The sequence below is a fragment of the Anabrus simplex genome, chromosome 3 (assembly GCF_040414725.1).
Source record: "Anabrus simplex isolate iqAnaSimp1 chromosome 3, ASM4041472v1, whole genome shotgun sequence".
Taxonomy (NCBI): domain Eukaryota; kingdom Metazoa; phylum Arthropoda; class Insecta; order Orthoptera; family Tettigoniidae; genus Anabrus; species Anabrus simplex.
The window spans coordinates 29,970,702-29,988,523 of NC_090267.1; the positions used below are offsets into that span (position 1 = coordinate 29,970,702).

Consider the following 17,822-nt stretch of genomic DNA (forward strand, 5'->3'; position numbering starts at 1 on the left):
GTTTACTCACCGTACCGAAGTGCGACAAGCCTCCAAGGTTCGGCAGGCGTCCAGGCTCATCGGCTATGGAGCAGTCTGCCCTAACACACACAAACAATCAGCCCATCTGCCGTACAATAATACAGATCAAACATTCAACAAAGTAACATGAATAGAAAACATGTACAGATATAACATTCGTAAAAATTAAAAAAGCTCTCAACCTAAAGTAGAGAGAGAAATATGTCAGTCAATAGTGACTGACTCTTAAGTGGTTTTTCTCTGTGTACGGCAATAAGAAAACCTTGAATATGCGCCGCGTAAGCTTTGTATCATTATGAACAAATGGAAATGATGAAAATATTACTGGGAATTCCCCTTAGAGGAGAGAGGTTTTTATCTGAATGTCCATGGACCCACGACCCACCCGCAAAAGTAGATTTCCTCTTACGAGGGCTGTTAATAAAGTAGTGGGCACATGGTCCAGACACTCGCAGGTGATCGGGCGTAGGATATGGCAGCGGTCAGGTGGCGCGCTTGTCGATGTGTAGTGTGCATTCGACGCTCATTCAGTTGGGAGTGTTGTTGCTGTGTGGCGTTGAAATGAAGAGTTTCGATTTCACCACTCTAAAGCATGTGTTCAAAAGGTGATAAGCGTTTGTGGATTAAAATTGAGGTTGTCCGTGGCAAGAATGCATCTCTTATGGAGGATTACGTGAAGCTTATGGTGAGAATGCCTTATCATACAGGATGGTTGCACGATGGGTCAAAGCGTTTCGTGCGAGTGGGAATCAGACTGCGGATTTGCACCGCCGTCCATTCCTCGATATCAAATTGACATTTGGAGATCTTGCAACATCCTCCCTACTCACCAGACCTGTTTCTGAGGCTGCCGATTTTCTGATGTAGCATTTGTACTCCGCGCAGTAGAGCGCTCCGTCGCTGTCATCAACAGAGAACGCCTTGTCAACGGTCCCCAGCAGCTTCCGACATTTGCGGTTGAATACATTAAAGAAATGTAATGCAATATTGTGTGCTAGAAAGCGAGAGGGGGCTAAGCCACTCGGTAACCTTACGTCAGCGAGTGACTGTCAATAGTACACACGCTTGCTGGCACATACTTTAGTGTTGACATCATGGCTGACGGTGACAGATGGCTGCTTATAATCGGTGTGACATAAACCCAAAACACTGTTAGTAAACCTTGAATGTAACAAGAAATTTATGTTGAAGTAAATCTGAACCTAGGGGGTCGAAGGGATAGTAGGTCTATGTGGTCCTGTGGGTGCACTTCTTGCTGATGGGAGTGTACTGGCAAAACACAGGAAATGCCATTTATTCCTACCAAGTCCGATACAAGTCCGGCTAAGTCATGTAAGGGCAGAAAGCGAGATCCCGACGCTTAAATGGGGACCAATTAGCTAAGGGAGACAACCCCAACAGAAAACATCGGTCCTCCAGGATTGCTGGGGGTTGGAGCAAGGCTAAGAACCTCGCTCCGAGAAACAAACTGTTGCGAAGCCCCAGAATATGCCTCGGAATGGTGGATTTAATAGACGACGAGCTAAGCTAAAGGCAATGGACTAAGATCCGGAATTGGAGAGTAGCTGCACGAGATCGACAAGTTTGGCGGAGAGCAACTAGGGAGGCCATGACCCGAAAACGGGCCGTCGCGCTATAGGTAAGGTAAGCTAAGGTAAGATAAGGTAAGATAAATCTGAACCTAACTGCATTTTAAAATAAGTAATTGATGAAAATTCAATTGTACTAAAAGTAAGCTTCACAGTTGTATCCCCCGACCCAAAATCCCACCCTCCAGGACACTGCCGTTGAGGCAGTACAGGTGGGATCTTTCGCTGAGTCTGAGGGAAAAACCAACCCTGGAGAGTAAACAGATTAAGAAGGAAAAAAATAAATAAATGCATACATAAGTAATAAATATTTAAGAATACTTTAGTGTTTCTGCTGGCAAGAATAAGTTGAAAATATAATCGATAAATCTCAAGGCCCATTGCTTTTATTTTCCATTTCTTTTACGTCTCACCGACACAGATAGTTGTTATGGCGGCGATGGAATAGGAAAGGCCCAGGAGTAGGAAGGAAGCGGCCGTGCCCTTAATTAAGGTACAGCACCAGCATTTGTCTGGTGTGAACATGGGAAACCACGGAAAACCATCTTCAGGGCTGCCGACAGTGGGGCTCGAACCTACTGTCCTCGGGACGAAAGCTCACAGCTGCTCGCCCCTAACCGCACCGTCAACTCTCCCGATAGGCCCGTTGCTGCCACCAGTAATGTACATTGGATATTTTGTTCAGCAAATATAAATAAACTGATGTGAGTGGAGACATTAAAATCGTAGTGACCGTGAAGCGTAAATATTAAAATGCACTAAGCGTTTTAACGAGGGATTCTGTTGTTGAGTGAGAGAATGGAGAATTTCACCACCTCATACATTATGGGAGATATCCCAACCGTATAACAAAGGAGGAGAACTTATGGTTACCTGGAAATTCCTTCCAAACTCCACCGACCACCAAGTAGATACACTAGAGCCTTGTAATATGATCTAGGTACAGTACGTAGCAAAATAAATCGAACAGAAACCACTGTAAGGGATTAATTAGCTGGCCCAACGTAAGGGTATGTAATTATATGGCTGAGGTGTTTAATTTGAAACTAGTTTCAGATTTATCGGTTTACTAGTTTAGATAATTAATAGACCATTGTTCCCAGTATCTCATTACCAAGGCCTGGAGTTTGATGACTCCATCCTTTAACAAGTATATTAGACATTGCTCACTTATCTATCTATATAAGTTACATACCATAGTCCCTATTCCTTCTGTCAGTCACAGCGATTATGAACAAACGAGTCGGTTTCAACAACTGACATTTGCACCATACATATGTTGTTGTTTCTGCTTTACAGGAAAAGAACAACGAAACACCTACAACCAGGAATTTGGCACTTTTAAAAGAAATTACATGTCTGAGGCTTCGCTGTGGATGATAGCCAACAAGAACAGAATAACATAGAGGTGGCGATTCATACCCCAAAACATTCACTCACTGATGCCAAGATTTGTTCCAGTCGCCATATTACAGTACCAACATCGTCTGTGCCAGTCAAAGGACATGCGTGAGCGCCATATTGTTTGGGTTGCAATATTATAGACCAGTTGCTGTCTGTTATTGATAAAATTACTATACATAAAGTAAATATAAGTTATTATTATTATTATTATTATTATTATTATTATTATTACCTGAGTTTATTGAAATGTTGAAAGGAGTAGCAACAAAAATGAAGGTACGGTCCTAGGGAAGAAATGAGAGATCTATATTGAACCATTCAGTTCATACAAATAGTCTGGATTTTAGCCTTGGATATTGGGATTACATGAGACCACCATGAAAGTCATTGTATAGCAGTTTATTATATAAGAGAGTCCAGATGGAGCATTTCTCGTGGGAACATAGCAGCAGTATCATTATGAAAATTCCAGACTCATAAAAGGAATTTATTGCCCAAGCGAAGCTTCTTTATTAATAGTGTTGGACGCGCACCATCTCGTGGGCTGACAAAGCTTTGGAGGGAAGAAGAAATTTAATTAATATCTCCGGCTACAGAAGAGATGAACTGGATCTGATAACAGAATTGCAACCTGCATAATTTCCGGTAAATTTTGATATGCAACATGGCTATAATTATAAGGTCATACGTTAAGTGAGGTACTTGTCACTCTTTGTGCGGGAGAAGCTACCAGTCGCGGGCGCGGGGTATTCAGACCGCAACACACAATCGTGGTAACGCCAGCCTGATTATAAATACATGTCCCCCTGTGGGTGGGGGCAGTAGAATAACACCCACGGTATCCCCTGCCTGTCGTAAGAGGCGACTAATAGGGGCCTCAGGGGCTCTGAACTTTGGAGCGTGGGTTGGCGACCACGGAGCTCTCAGCTGAGTCCTGGCATTGCTTCCACTTACTTGTGCCAAGCTCCTCACTTTCATCTATCCTATCCGACCTCTCTTGGTCCACTCTTGTTCTTTTCCGACCCCGACGCTATTAGGTTTGCGAGGGCTAGGGAGTCTCTCATTTTCACGCCCTCCGTGGCCCTTGTCTTTCTTTGACCGATATCTTCATTTTTCGAAGTGTTGGATCCCTTCCATTTTCCCTCTGATTAGTGTTATATAGAGGATGGTTGTCTAGTTGTACTTCCTCTTAAAACAATAATCACCACCACCACCACTTATAAATACATGACCGCCGAGCGCGTCAGATTCATTCATTGACTGTACAGCTGCTAGAACGAGGTCGTCACGCTGCGAGTCGGCATACAGAATAGCGTCTTTAGCTTCGAGCTGCATACACCTAGCACGATTGAACTGTTACCATGTTTGATAAAGAGAACATTTAGGTATCAAGTCTAAACTCTGAAAGTGACTTGGTCGAAAGACCGTGTGAGGTATGGTGGTAGTGGAAATAGGCATCGAATACGGACTGTGTGTAATAGACATTTCTTTACAGTTTTCCCTACATCAACCCAGTACGAGCTACTGCCCATCTATATTGAAGAAGCAGTAACGGGAGCTGAAGAAGACGAGGAATCCACACAGCATCGGGAGTCGACCCGGGAACATCTGGCGCACCTGCTCATCACGACACCGAAGGGGACATCCTTGGCGCCTTCTTCAACTATTCCATGAATATCGTGGGTTTATGATTGCGGTACCATGGACAAAATTCATCCTGCTCGTTTGCTGATGGGAAAACACCGCAAAAATTCAGACAATTTACAACTAGTCCTTCCGGATTTGGAAAAGGCTATGATTTTGTGCCTCGGGAGCTGATTTGTTGTGCCCTACGAAAGCATGGTGTCTCAGAGAGAATAATAGGATTGGTCCAGCTCATTTATCAAGATTCCGTGCGCAATTAGCGGCAGATTTATCACATGAGTTCCCAAATTCTGTATGAGTCCATCGGAAATCGACGCTCTCACGTCTACTTTTTATCATAAATTTGGATTGACAGGTCAAGTGGCTATGCGGTTTGGTCCATGAAGCTATCAGGTTGCATTTGGGAAATCTTGAGTTCGACTACAAGACACGAACAGATCCTTCATTCTATGAAGATGCTAAGATGGATACTGGGAATCACGCGGCTTGATTACATCAGGAATGAAGGTATCCGGGCCTATTTTAAAGTCGTCCCAATGTAGGACGAGATGGGAGAGACAAGGCTTCGCTGGTACGGGCACGTGACCACAGCTCATCCAACATCCACTGCGCAGCAAATTCTCGCACTTAACCCTGATGGACGGGGGCCAAGAGAACGCTGTATGGACTGTGCACGTGAGAATGTGTGGCAGGTGGGGTATGACACTGCCTGTGCCACACACGGGAGGACGTGGAAGACGTGATGAAAACATGATTGACCCCACATCTTGACAAGAAAACACCAAGGAAGAAGACGAGAAAGGATAAGAAGAAGATGAAGAAGCAGAGAATGGTTGACATGCAACTGCTATAGTTGAACAGTGCGGTGCGATACTCACCAAGGCGTGTTGCAGGTGTGTGTCAGTGTGAGGTAGCGTGCTCCCAGCTGGTGCAACATCCGAAGCACCCCGAGGCTGGAGCCCAGAGCATGGCCCCCTTCAACACCAATCAAGCTGGCCAGCAGACCGGCTTCATGGGCCTCCTCGATTCCTGAAGCAGATATATTAGCTGTCAGTGAACAATGTTTCAGCATTCAGAGTTTTTATAATATCCAATGAATTTATACCTGTAAAATGGCATTTATAAAAATACATTGATTAATTTCTCAACTGCATTTTAAAATAAAAGTGGTGGAACGCGTAACCCTGTGGCTACGTACTGGACCGTTTAGGAGGACGAGAAAGATAATCAATGGTAGAGAAAATCCACGAATCAATTTCACCAACAATTAGAGGAACTACCGAACAACAAGAGAGAAGAAATACCCAACATTTCGGAAGTAGAGTTCTTCTTCCGCAAACCCACCCTCCCCCCCACACGCTATCCCGCTCCTTTCAATGCTGCTTCTCACTCTGTTGGTGTTGCGTGTTCGAAATATGCCGTCGAGTATTATGGGCAGATACCATTCATGATATGAACGCTACGGGAGCGGATATGCTTTCTATTGTGAGTTTATGTGGTGGTAGGTCGTGTCGTGTATTGTACATGAATAAGTAGACGTTCATTAAGACAGATACAAATACCCAGTCCCTAGGTCAAATGAATTAACCAGATGTAGCCAAAATATCCGACCAGCCGGGAATTAAAACCGGGTCCTCAGTAAAGATGATCTTTCATCCAAGGCGCCGGATAGTTTGAAAGAAGAGTTATTGTACTAGTTAAAATTTGTTAGGGACGCTTAAGGGTCCACCTCGGAACGTCGGGTGAACATTTCCAGAACCTTCTTTGAAAATGTTAGCCTAATTCACTTTCAGCTGATCGCCGCGCGTTAACTCAATTGTGGCCAATACACACTCGATTCGTTGCCCAACTCGGTAGCACTGCTATTTTAAAACCAAGGGGAGAATTTATAGAAATCACTTTGTATGTCCAACCCTTGTCCCGTTTCTCTACGGGGTCGGGTATGAGGTGGGAAGAATCTTCGTATCGAGCTTTAGGACCGGATGCCCTTCCTCACGTCAACCTCATCGGAGGAGTTAATGAGATGAAATGAATGCTAGGAGGAAGGGAGAAGGTGGCCTAATCCTGTCGAATAGCACCGAGTCGTAAAATCCTCATCCGGCGGACGAGTCACTGTCAATAGTGTCTTACGCCCTCAAGTAGTGGTGTGATGCCGGTTCTGATCCACTTTGGGGTGGGGGGTGGGGTGGGGGGTGGGCGGGGGGCGTGGTCTGTGCTCTGATTGGTTGGGGGTGCGGTGGTGGCGTGGCCTGTGCTCTGATTGGTGGGTGGGTGGGGGGCGGGGCTTTGCTCTGATTGGTGGGTGGGGGCGGGGCTTTGCTCTGATTGGTGGGGGTGGGGGAGAGTGGATGTGTTGGTCTGTCTCTGTGGGGGAGGTGAGCGTGCGTGTGCGCGCGCGCGCGTGCAGGGTGGTGGGGGCGGGGTGTGACCTCCACCCCCTTGGCGGAGGGGGTTACGTTTCCCCCTTTGTGCAGCTGTGTGTGTGTGGCAGGTGCGCGCTCCCCTCCCGCTGAGTCAGCATCGTTTCCCTCCCCTCGCTCCCCCCGCTGAGTCAGCCTCGTTCCCCCCTCGCTCCCCCCCAGCTGAGTCAGCCTCGTTTCCCCCGCTTCCTTTGTTCTTTTGTGTGTGTGGCAGGTGCGCTCTCCCACTGAGTTGGTTTGCACGTGCGCTCTCCCGCTGAGCCAGCATCCTTTATCTCCTATTTTTAAACATGCATGCACGTGCGCCCTCCCGCTGAGTTGGTTTGCACGTGCGCTCTCCTGCTGCGATGAGTTTAGTATATATATAGCCAGCATTCGTTTGTGGAGACGTATTCGCTGGTTCTGCAACCTTGCTTGTGTACATCAGCGATCTATTACATATATCCTTGATTGCTGCTCGCGCTGTTGGGGATTGACCAGAGATTTGATTCACACCTAATCTTTTGGTAAGTTTTTCTCTCTGTTTCTTTGTAACGCAATGTAATAAGTTATAACTTGATTGAATAGAGAGGATAATATTAGGATTTTGTTTTTGGTTTCAGAGTGTGATTTAACAGTTTGCTATCAAGTAATGGACTTGTTGAAGAAATTTTCTACTTTATCCAAATCAAGAGGAAGCGAGTATAGACCGCTAGATCAATTAGCGGTCAATGAAGTTTACAATGTACTCTCGTACCGAGCTGTTAAAACTCGGTACGGGAGGCGAATTGTTGCAGATATTTTAGAAAAATCTGGTGACGAAGAGGTGGCAACATCAGTATTTTTACCAGCTCAGTACCAAGAACTAACCGATAACGACGTGGAGGAATTAAATCAAAGGGGATTGATGCTCATATATAAAGGCAAAATAAATTCACGTAACGAGGTAGATTTTGTTAAATAGAAAGTTTAAAATGTTTGCTTTAATATTTTAACATTGTTCATGCATGTATAGGGGGAAGGGTAGTCTGCTGAGGAGGAGAAGGCGCTAGAATCTTCCCTACCTATGTTTTATCTACCATAGTTTTTAGCTGTGTTTATATGTGTGCCTAAGCTGTTTTTTGTTTATATGTGTGCCTAAAATATGAAATATAAGCATATAAGTGTAAGACAGAGAGAAGGAATCGAACAGTTAGTTATAGTTTCTTCATGTCTTGAGGGTTGTAAGGCAGAAGAAGAAGAAGAAGAAGACTGTTGGTTAAACAATATTACACCCTTAACGTTTACTGTATACACATCAGATTCTTCGAAAGAATACTATCAAGGGCACAGGAAAAATGTTGATGAGTGTGTGTTACGTGTGATATTACAGACTCCAGAGTTGGATAAAAATGCTCATTTTTTAATAATTTCTGGTTATAACTACAAAACTCTAAGGTTTGAATCGAATGTGATAGTGTTTACTGATATGTACAGTAAGATATATCAACAGCATTTGTTATGTAGTCTTCAAGATGAGTGTGATTCCGAACTAATTCACTGTTCTTGTGACGTTATACATTCCCCGTATTCGTGGATTCAAAAACAGTTATTGAACTACAATACGGATGTACATACTGTGTACAGCAACTGTCATTACTGTCTATTTAAAGTAAAGAAATTATGTCAAATATATTAATGTTTATTGATATGTACAGTAAGGTATATCATTAGCATTTGTTATGAAGTCTTGAGAACAAGTGTGATTTGAGACTAATTCCTTGTTCTAGTAGCATTATACATTCCTTCCGCAATGGTGGATTCATGCGGATGTACATAACTGTTATTGCTGTTTTTTATTAAAAATAGAGAAATTAGGTAAACAATGATGGAACCAAAACGTTTGAGGTTGTCAGAAGAACTTTCCTTTTCTTTGGATAATGTAACAAACAATCATAAATTTGAAGAATTTTTAAGTGACACATACACCTCCGTAGAGAGTATGTTAGAACAATGTGGTTTGGACAGAGGGTTGAATGTGTCTGTAGACGTTATTCCATCAACTCATCTTTCAATCTATGAACCCACGTTAATTGAAAATACAAATGAATTGAATACATATTGGGTAAATCTAGTTGACAGTCTAAAGAATTGTATACAAAACAATTGTTTAAGCAAAGTAACTGTAAGAGTAGAAAAATGTTGTATGGCTTGGACATTACTAGAAACTAGTTACAGGACGCGTATGTTTACAGGGTCAATTAGAAATAGTTGTGAGTTGAAGGATCCTAAATTGTTTTTGGGAAGGTGTTACATATGGTTTAAAAAGTATGTGCAAAAAGCGTTAGAAAGTAGTGTGCTTAAAGTAAACACATCATTGATATCTGAACACATATTGCCTAGTTCGGATCAGACAACTAAACTTCACACCAACACCAAAAATCATATTATTACTATTGCAACAGTTTTACGAGACTGGTATGAAGAAAATTGTGTGCAAGAGACCTTAACCAAATTGAGTCGCTATCCAGAGAGAGATTCTGGGTGGGCTCTTAAGTCGCTGTTGGAACTGCGAATAAACATAAATTCATATGTAGGATTTCATGCGGGTCACCATTTGAAATTACCTAAAGCCATACGGGATAAGAAAGCTGTTGTTAATGTACAGTGCAACGATGACGACTGTTTTGCATGGTAAATTGTAGCTGCTCTTAACCCAGCAAGAACGCATACCGAGCGTCGATCATCATATCCAGACTATAGAAGTGTTTTAAACTTAGAAGGAATTTCATTTCCTATGGAAATGCAAAAGTTGTCTAAATTTGAAAACCAAAACGATATATCAGTGAATGTGTATGGAGTAATGTATGAAAATGGAAAGTGGATGTATGCAGGGCAAGATAGCAATCAACCGTTTACATATGTACCTATTTACATTACAAAGAAATTAGAGGGTTCTGCAAGGAAGCATGTAAACCTATTGCTGCTCCAAACGGAACAAGATAACGTTGTATACCATTTTTCGTGGATCAAATCTCTATCTCGGTTAGTGTCTTCAACAGTTAACAAACATAATCATAAGATCTATGTGTGTGAACGCTGTTTATCATACTTTGGTACACAACCCAGACTAGATAACCACATGGTTACGTGTAGTCAATTTAATCCTGTAAAGTTAGAAATGCCGAAAGAGAATGAAAAAATAATCAAGTTCATTCATTATAAACATAAAGAAATAGTTCCTTTTACTATTTATGCTGACATCGAATGCGTTTTGAACCCGATTGACACGGCTATGCCAAACAATGAAACTTCCAATACAGCTCTCTTGAATTATCACAGAGCGCACAGTATCGCTTACTATTTGCATTGTTCTTACAATGAAACATACAGTAGATTTAATTTATATCGCGGAGACGATTGTTGCGAATGGTTTGTTAGAGAATTATCTAGTATTGTTCAAGATATAGCACATTATTATGTTCAAGTAGTTCCGAAAGAGGAACTTAATAGAGATCAGGAAGAAGAATATTTAGGAGCAACTACTTGTCATATTTGCGAAAAAGAGTTTGTCGCAACAGATGTTAAAGTTAAAGATCATGACCACTTAACTGGAAAATTTCGTGGTGCTAGTCACCAGTGTTGTAATCTACAGTACACCTTACCGAATTACATACCAGTCTTTTTTCATAATTTGAGTGGATACGATAGTCATTTTATTATCAAACAATTGTGTGAGAAGATTGTAGAGGTAGAGGAGAATGATGATAATGCGAGTGAGGTATTTAATCCAGGAAGGGTAACATTAATACCTACTAATACAGAACGCTATAAGTCATTTACTAAAGTTGTTCCTGTTGTTGATAGTAAAGCTTTCAGGTCGTTGCAATTACGATTTCTTGATTCATTCAACTTCTTAGGCAGTTCATTAGAGAAATGTGCTTTGTACATGAACAATGATGCTAAACATATCACGCGGAAATATTTTCCAGACGCTGTTCATTTCGAATTGATGTGTCAAAAAGGTGTTTTTCCTTACGAATATGTAAAGGAAATAAGCGTATTAGATGAAAGAAGTTTACCACCAAAAGATATGTTTGGTAGTTTGCTTACTGGTAGTTCTATTTCTGAGATAGAATATGAAAGAGCACAACGTGTATGGAAAACTTTTAATTGTGTTACTTTGGGTGACTATTCAGATTTGTATTTGAAAACTGATGTGCTACTTTTGGCAGATATTTTTGAAAACTTTAGGAAGGTGTGCAGAGAGACATATGGGTTGGATCCTGCCCATTATTTTAATGCTCCTGGTTTAGCTTGGAGTTCGCTTCTAAAGACAACAAAAGTTCACATAGAACTCATCACCGATGTGGATATGATGCAATTTGTAGAAAGAGGTATTCGAGGAGGAGTAGTATATTGTGCTCATAGGTATGTTGAAGCTAACAATAAATACATGAGCGATTACAACCCAGAAATACCTGACTCTTATTTACTGTACTTGGATGTAAATAACCTATATGGGTGGGCTATGATGCAGTATCTCCCAGTAGGCAATTTTTCTTGGGTAGAAAATGTAGATGAATTTGATGTGCTAAATGTAGATGATGAATCTGAAATAGGTTATATTTTAGAAGTGGATTTATTATATCCTAGAGAAATACATGATTGGCATAACGATTTTCCACTTTGTCCTGAAATGAGGAAATCTCCTGCACAAAAGGCTCTTCCTAAACTTATGACAACACTACATAATAAACATCGGTATGTGTTGCATTATCGAAACTTGAAACAATGTTTAAAGTATGGTTTGCAATGTTTAAAAATTTACAGAATACTACAATTTAATCAAGCTCCTTGGATGAAACCTTACATTGAATTGAATACAGAAAAACGTAAGCAAAGCACAAACGATCTTGATAAAAACTTTTTCAAGTTAATGAATAATTCCGTTTTTGGTCGCACACTAATGAATGTGAGAAAGTTTAGGGATGTTAAATTGACGACGCGTTGGGATGGACCTTTTGGTGCTGGGCGTTTAATAGCGCAACCTACCTTTAAGAAACGAGTCATTTTTGATGAATCGTGTGCAGCTATTGAAATGGAAAGGGTGATAGTCAAGAGCGATAAACCAATGTTTTTAGGAATGACGATATTAGACTTATCTAAAACAAAGGTAGTTGATTTTCATTATGCGTACATGAAGCAAAAGTATCCAAAGGAGGGGGACCTTACATTAGTGTATACTGATACAGATAGCCTTATTTATCATATAAAAACTAAGGATGTTTACGCAGATATAAAGGAAGATATTGCTGAATGGTTTGATACAGGAGACTATTCAGAGGATAATCCTTACAGAATTCCTAGAATGAATAGACGTGAAATAGGCTACATGAAGGATGAATTTTCAGGTGTGTTGTTTTGTAAATTTATTGGACTTAGAGCAAAAATGTATGCTATAAAAACAGAAAAGAAAACTGTAACAAAAGCCAAAGGTGTAAAATCTACAGCGAATTTGACAATAGATGATTATGAGGAGTGTTTCAGAGAAAATAAGCATATGATGAAAAATCAGTATTCTATACAATCAAATCTTCATCATGTGTTTACTGTGTGTCAAAACAAAGTAGTTTTAACACCAGATGATGATAAACGATACATCCAATCAGATGGTATTTCAACTTTAGCGTGGGGTCATTACCGCATTGATGGTGATAGTAAAGAAGTATAAGAAGTATGATGTTTCATGTACTAATTAAAATGTATGTACAGGAACTAATAAATTATTTGTGTACCTATTTGATTGTTATTAAAGTATAAATGAAGTGATTATATATGTAATTACATGTAAAAGAGCTAGTTTGTAAAATTAAAAAATAATAAATTTATATATATTGCTTGTTTTTATTTTAACAATAAGGAAGGTGGTGAAATAAATAATACACAAAAGAGGTTATATGATATTTATTTAATCAAGACACATATACAAAAAATGTGTATATATAAACATAATTACACCATCGTTTTTATTATTTATTCCTTTGAACAGCAAGAACTATTATAATACATCTCCTTCACCTTTTTTGTTTACACATACGACAGTCCTTCTTCATACTGGGAGTACCATCTATTTGAGTAGTAGCGTTTGGATCGTTGTTGAAGTAATGTTCATAACAATATTCATATTCAGGATGTTTTTCCTTGAATTCATCTGGCAGTATGTTCCAAAGAAAAGGAAGTTGATGATCAGCAAGCGAAATCAGAACCTCATCGGGCATATAACACCAGTCCAGAGTGTTGAATGATTTAAGTCCACTATGACGATATTTGTTTATAGAAGCACTCACCATACGCATAACATTACTCTCTTTACAGAGCCAATCATACATGTGTTTATTATGCCATAACGCACATTTCTGTTTTTGTTCTTGATGTAGTTCACACGGAAAGTATTCATCATCACTGGTTTCTTCTGCTGTCAAGGCTGCTTTCGAACATCCGTACATTGACAAATCAGCAACAGGTTTAGAAAAAACAGTTTTAAACTCTTCACCCAATCCGTTCACCACAACGAAACATTTGTTTTGTAAGTCTTTTAAAAATTTTTTTAACTTATCTTGTTTATCGAATTTAATTAAAGCTGCACAACTAAAGTCAGCATCCTTGGTGTATTCACAGAAAGCACATTCAACTCGCCCATTTTTCAAAGGTTTCAGATCGATGAGAACTAGTGGAGACTGTTCCATGATGAAAGAGAAGTACACGCACATGGAGTGAAGGTTTCCTCTTAGCCCACATCTCTTTTATAGTAACTCCATCAATAAACACTTTATAGATGGCGACACGAGCGCGGTGAAGGAAGCAATGATTTATGACGACACCACCCTATTGTTCAGTCATACCTACTTTTAAGTTCTAGTATAGTATGTTCCATAATAACAGAGAAGTATGCAAGCATGGCGAGTGTTTCTTCTCAAGTCTACATCTGTTTTATGGTAACTTCTCCGCTAAGTGGTTTATAAGCCACAATTCGGTCATGAAGAAGAAGTGCGTAAAGAGATGTATTCGCAGGAATGTCGGTGTCGGTTTCAAATTCTACACGAATGTCGACTGGAGATGAGCGAATAGAGTCATTTTGGTGAGAACAATCGATAATAATCAAAGGTGCCAATGTTTTAAACTCTAGTCTTCCAAGCATAGGTCCAACGATTTCATTTTCCTCTAATGAGTAATAAACAGCTTGAAATTTTGTATACATATCATACAGTTCGGAAAAGTCTCCAGCATTTATTTTAACATGTATGTCTTCATTTGGATAATATTCCTCATTGAGAAAGACTTTTAGTTTAGAAATATTACAATGATCAAACACACAAGCGTTAGTGGTTTTTTTCTTTCTGTCAGTTTGAAATCCAAAGAAACGTGGTTTTTCTAGTTGTGAAGATGCTTTTATTGTCCAGTTCATTCGTTTGGTTGCAGGCAGAGAAGGAAGTTCATACAATTCCCACGATCGAAATGCGATTTGCAAGTTCTCATTTCTTTCTACAATGTTAAGCATGCGTGCTTGTTCTTGGTGGGAGAGAGAGAGTGAAGGCACCTTCCAGTAAATATCCTCAATAATTATATTAGAGTTATCATTATCTTCTGTAGATTTGAGGGTGCAATTATCGTTGCTACTTCTAATTAATACTAGTTCGTGGGAGCAACCTGTGATACACTTTTGATAATCTTCAGCAAAACCTAAAATATTAGAAAGAGGCATAACGATGTGAAAGTAACCTGTTGTAGGGTCAGCTAGGGCATAACCTGGACTGACAGGGAACCAACCAGTATTTTGGAGATTGGTTGTAGATTTCGTTGATGCAAAAGTCTTCATAGTACTTGCTATTCCCAAATTCCTTGTTCGATCGATTTCTGTACCATTAAGTTCATATCGACATTCGCTGAAGAGAAAAGCACCGAAATTGCTATCTAGGGTAGAAGTAGTGGATATAGCTCCTGCTCCGTTTGTAACTTTACCTATAACGTGAAGAGAACCTTTTGAAGGCAACAGATGGTATTCTTGCTTGCGTGCTGGGATTCGTATTTCATCATTGTATCCGAATGTTGTACCTGCGTAAGGGCGATAGGTTCGCTCCTTAACAGCAGTAATAGAACGATTGAAAACAGGTTTTTCTTCTATGTTTAGCGTACGAAACATGGTGGAGGTGTTGTTTACCATACAAAAGTTTAGCTCACTATGAGCAAAACACAGAGTGTGTTTTACCTTTATAAGGGCTGATAGCACTAAAACTTAAAACTTTCGTTTGTAACTGTTGTACATATTGGGTGTACGTGTGTCCGTTTGTAATAACTTTAAGATTCCGCCTGTAACTGTACTTATAACGTGAGGATTACAAGAGATAGAATCCTTGCTTGCGTAATAGGGGATTCGTATTTCATCATTGTATCCTGCAGTACCCGAAGTAGAATGATTGAAAAAAGGTTTTTCTTCTTTTGGCGCTTGAGACATGATGAATATGTTGTTTACTCTATAAAGGCTTAGCTGACTGTAGGTGAGAACGAGGTGTGTCTGTTTAGTTTTATATCTTTATAAGGGTAAAGAACTTTGTATCCTAAAGATTCCAGATATTGTTTGTTGCTTAATGTCAATGGTTTTAGATAGATGTGGTTCGAAGCTTTACGTTCTCTACTACCACTTCTATCGCTTGTATTTCTATAGACGATTCCCATGTGTTCATTCGATAGGTCGTATGTCAAGCGTAACCGAAAGGTTTTCGTCAAGCAAATCAACCTTGTTTTCAGTTTGATCTTTGAGAGTCACAGTGATGTTGTTTACACTTTGTAAGGCAATGGGATAATAAATGATAGGTAAGGGTTGCTCAACTATTTTATACCCTGGAGCAACGTTAGGATAAAAATCGTAAATGGAATGTGTACGTTTTCCGTTTACAAATGCACCGCTTGCAATATTGCACTCTACACGGATAACGTTAATGTTCGAAATGCAGATAGGGGAAGGTGAGATATTAGTTGTGTTTGGTTTCAAAATAGTTCGCCCGAAACCAAGAATAGGTGCCAAAGAATCGTCAACGGTGAAATCGATTGTATACTTGCTGTAAAGTTTTGATTTTAAAGTATGTTTGTCAAAGGTTATAGTAAAATTACTGTTGGGTCTGTTTGTACCATTCTTTTCGTATTCATGTGTTTGATCAGGAGTATCTCCTATTCGTGCAAACTTTCTATTTAAAACATCTATAAGATCCTGAATTTCATACATTCCTGGTGGTATCTTTATATCATGATTGATATCTTTATGTTTACCTACATACCTAATTCTCAGAAGATTATTATTTTTAGTTATGTTAGGAACCGTGTATGAGGTATACAAACTCTTCATGCCTACTTCGTACGAATAGTCATCTAAAACAAGCGCTGGAGATAGTTCCATGCTCAATTCCGACCCATTTCCAGTCAACGTGTACACCGACTCCTTTCTACTCTTCATGATGAATGATGTGTTGTCAACACTTATCAGCAGTATTTATAGTTAGTAGAAACTGTAGACATAAATGTCCACAAATAACGCTATCAAAAGATTGGTAACGTTCGTAGTTATATAGAATACGGTTACAACCAAGCAAATAGCGTGATACTTCACAAGGTGGTCTCAAATCACCAAAACTGTCAAAATAGTGTGCATGCTTCCCTCTTTTATATATTGCTACCCAGTGTGAACCTGAAAGGGAAGAGGGTTCTAGATTTACAATACAACTCTCGTTTTTGTGTGCGTACTTAGGCAACGTGTCTCTCATGTAAACACCACGAAAATAAGGAATTCCTAACTGTAAGGCATACTGATGTAATTCAATGTTAGAGAGCGGTTTGTATGGTAGTTTCAGAGGTATAGACCCAATCCTTTTTTGTAAGGAGCTAAATAGAGGCCTTTTCCGCCCCGTAAAGCTACTGCTTCCATGACATGGTTGTGACGTTGCATCTCGCACAGTTGCTCTCTTGCTTTTTTGGCTTTGTTTATAGCGTTCACTACACCTGCCGCTCCTCCCGCTAGGCTTCCTAAGGCTGATAGGCCTGCGAATAGTGGAATAAGTGGAATAATCCCCCCCAACTTTTTTGTGGTAATGGGATAACTCTTCTTCTTTCTCCTACACTGTTGTTGTTCTTGTTGTTGTTTCCTACAGCTTTGCGTGCAGCTCTGAGTGCTGCGGAAGCTGCCTGCTTGATGCCGACACCTGGTCCTAGACGTGCGAGCGCAGAGCGAGCTTTCTGAATAGCTAACAAAAAATGGTTTTTCCTTTTTTGTCTTCTTTGTTTTCCAGCTCCTAGCTTTACCTTGCCTTTCATAATTCCAGCTACGGCTAACGCCGCAAGTCTTTCCCGTACGCTTGCGTCCCGTGACTTGACTCGAGCCCAAGCCTTAGAAGCTAATACTCGATCGGCTTCACGTCGATGATTTGCATCAGTTTCTTGGTACGCAATATCGTGCTCTTTGCACGCTTTATCTAGAGGATTGATGCCTGGATCACCACGTTTCAATCGTTTTTCGAGTCGGGTGCCTGGTCCACAATACTGGTAACCTGGAATGTGTGCTTCAAATGGGAGGTGGTCAATACCTTTGTTTATAATTTTATTCAATAACCCACGTCCACAACAAGTCTTCTTCTTATTATTATTATTTTTCTTCCTCTTCTTTGTTGTACTAGTAACGTTGTTGTTACTCGTTCGAGTGACAAGCATTGTGTGAAAGCTTTCACCTCAAGGTAAG

General features: G+C 40.3%; 1 protein-coding gene across 1 annotated transcript in view; it reads right to left on the bottom strand.

Moving 5' to 3' along the window:
• The window catches only part of LOC136866973 (dipeptidase 1), a 411,985-nt gene that overhangs the window by 145,844 nt on the left and 248,319 nt on the right, over positions 1-17,822 (bottom strand). Inside the window, exons 4-5 of the mRNA XM_067144065.2 lie at positions 5,537-5,687; positions 11-80 (exon numbers count right to left, since the gene is read on the bottom strand). Coding sequence (XP_067000166.1) covers positions 11-80; positions 5,537-5,687 — 221 coding nt within the window. The remainder of the gene's footprint in view (positions 1-10; positions 81-5,536; positions 5,688-17,822) is intronic.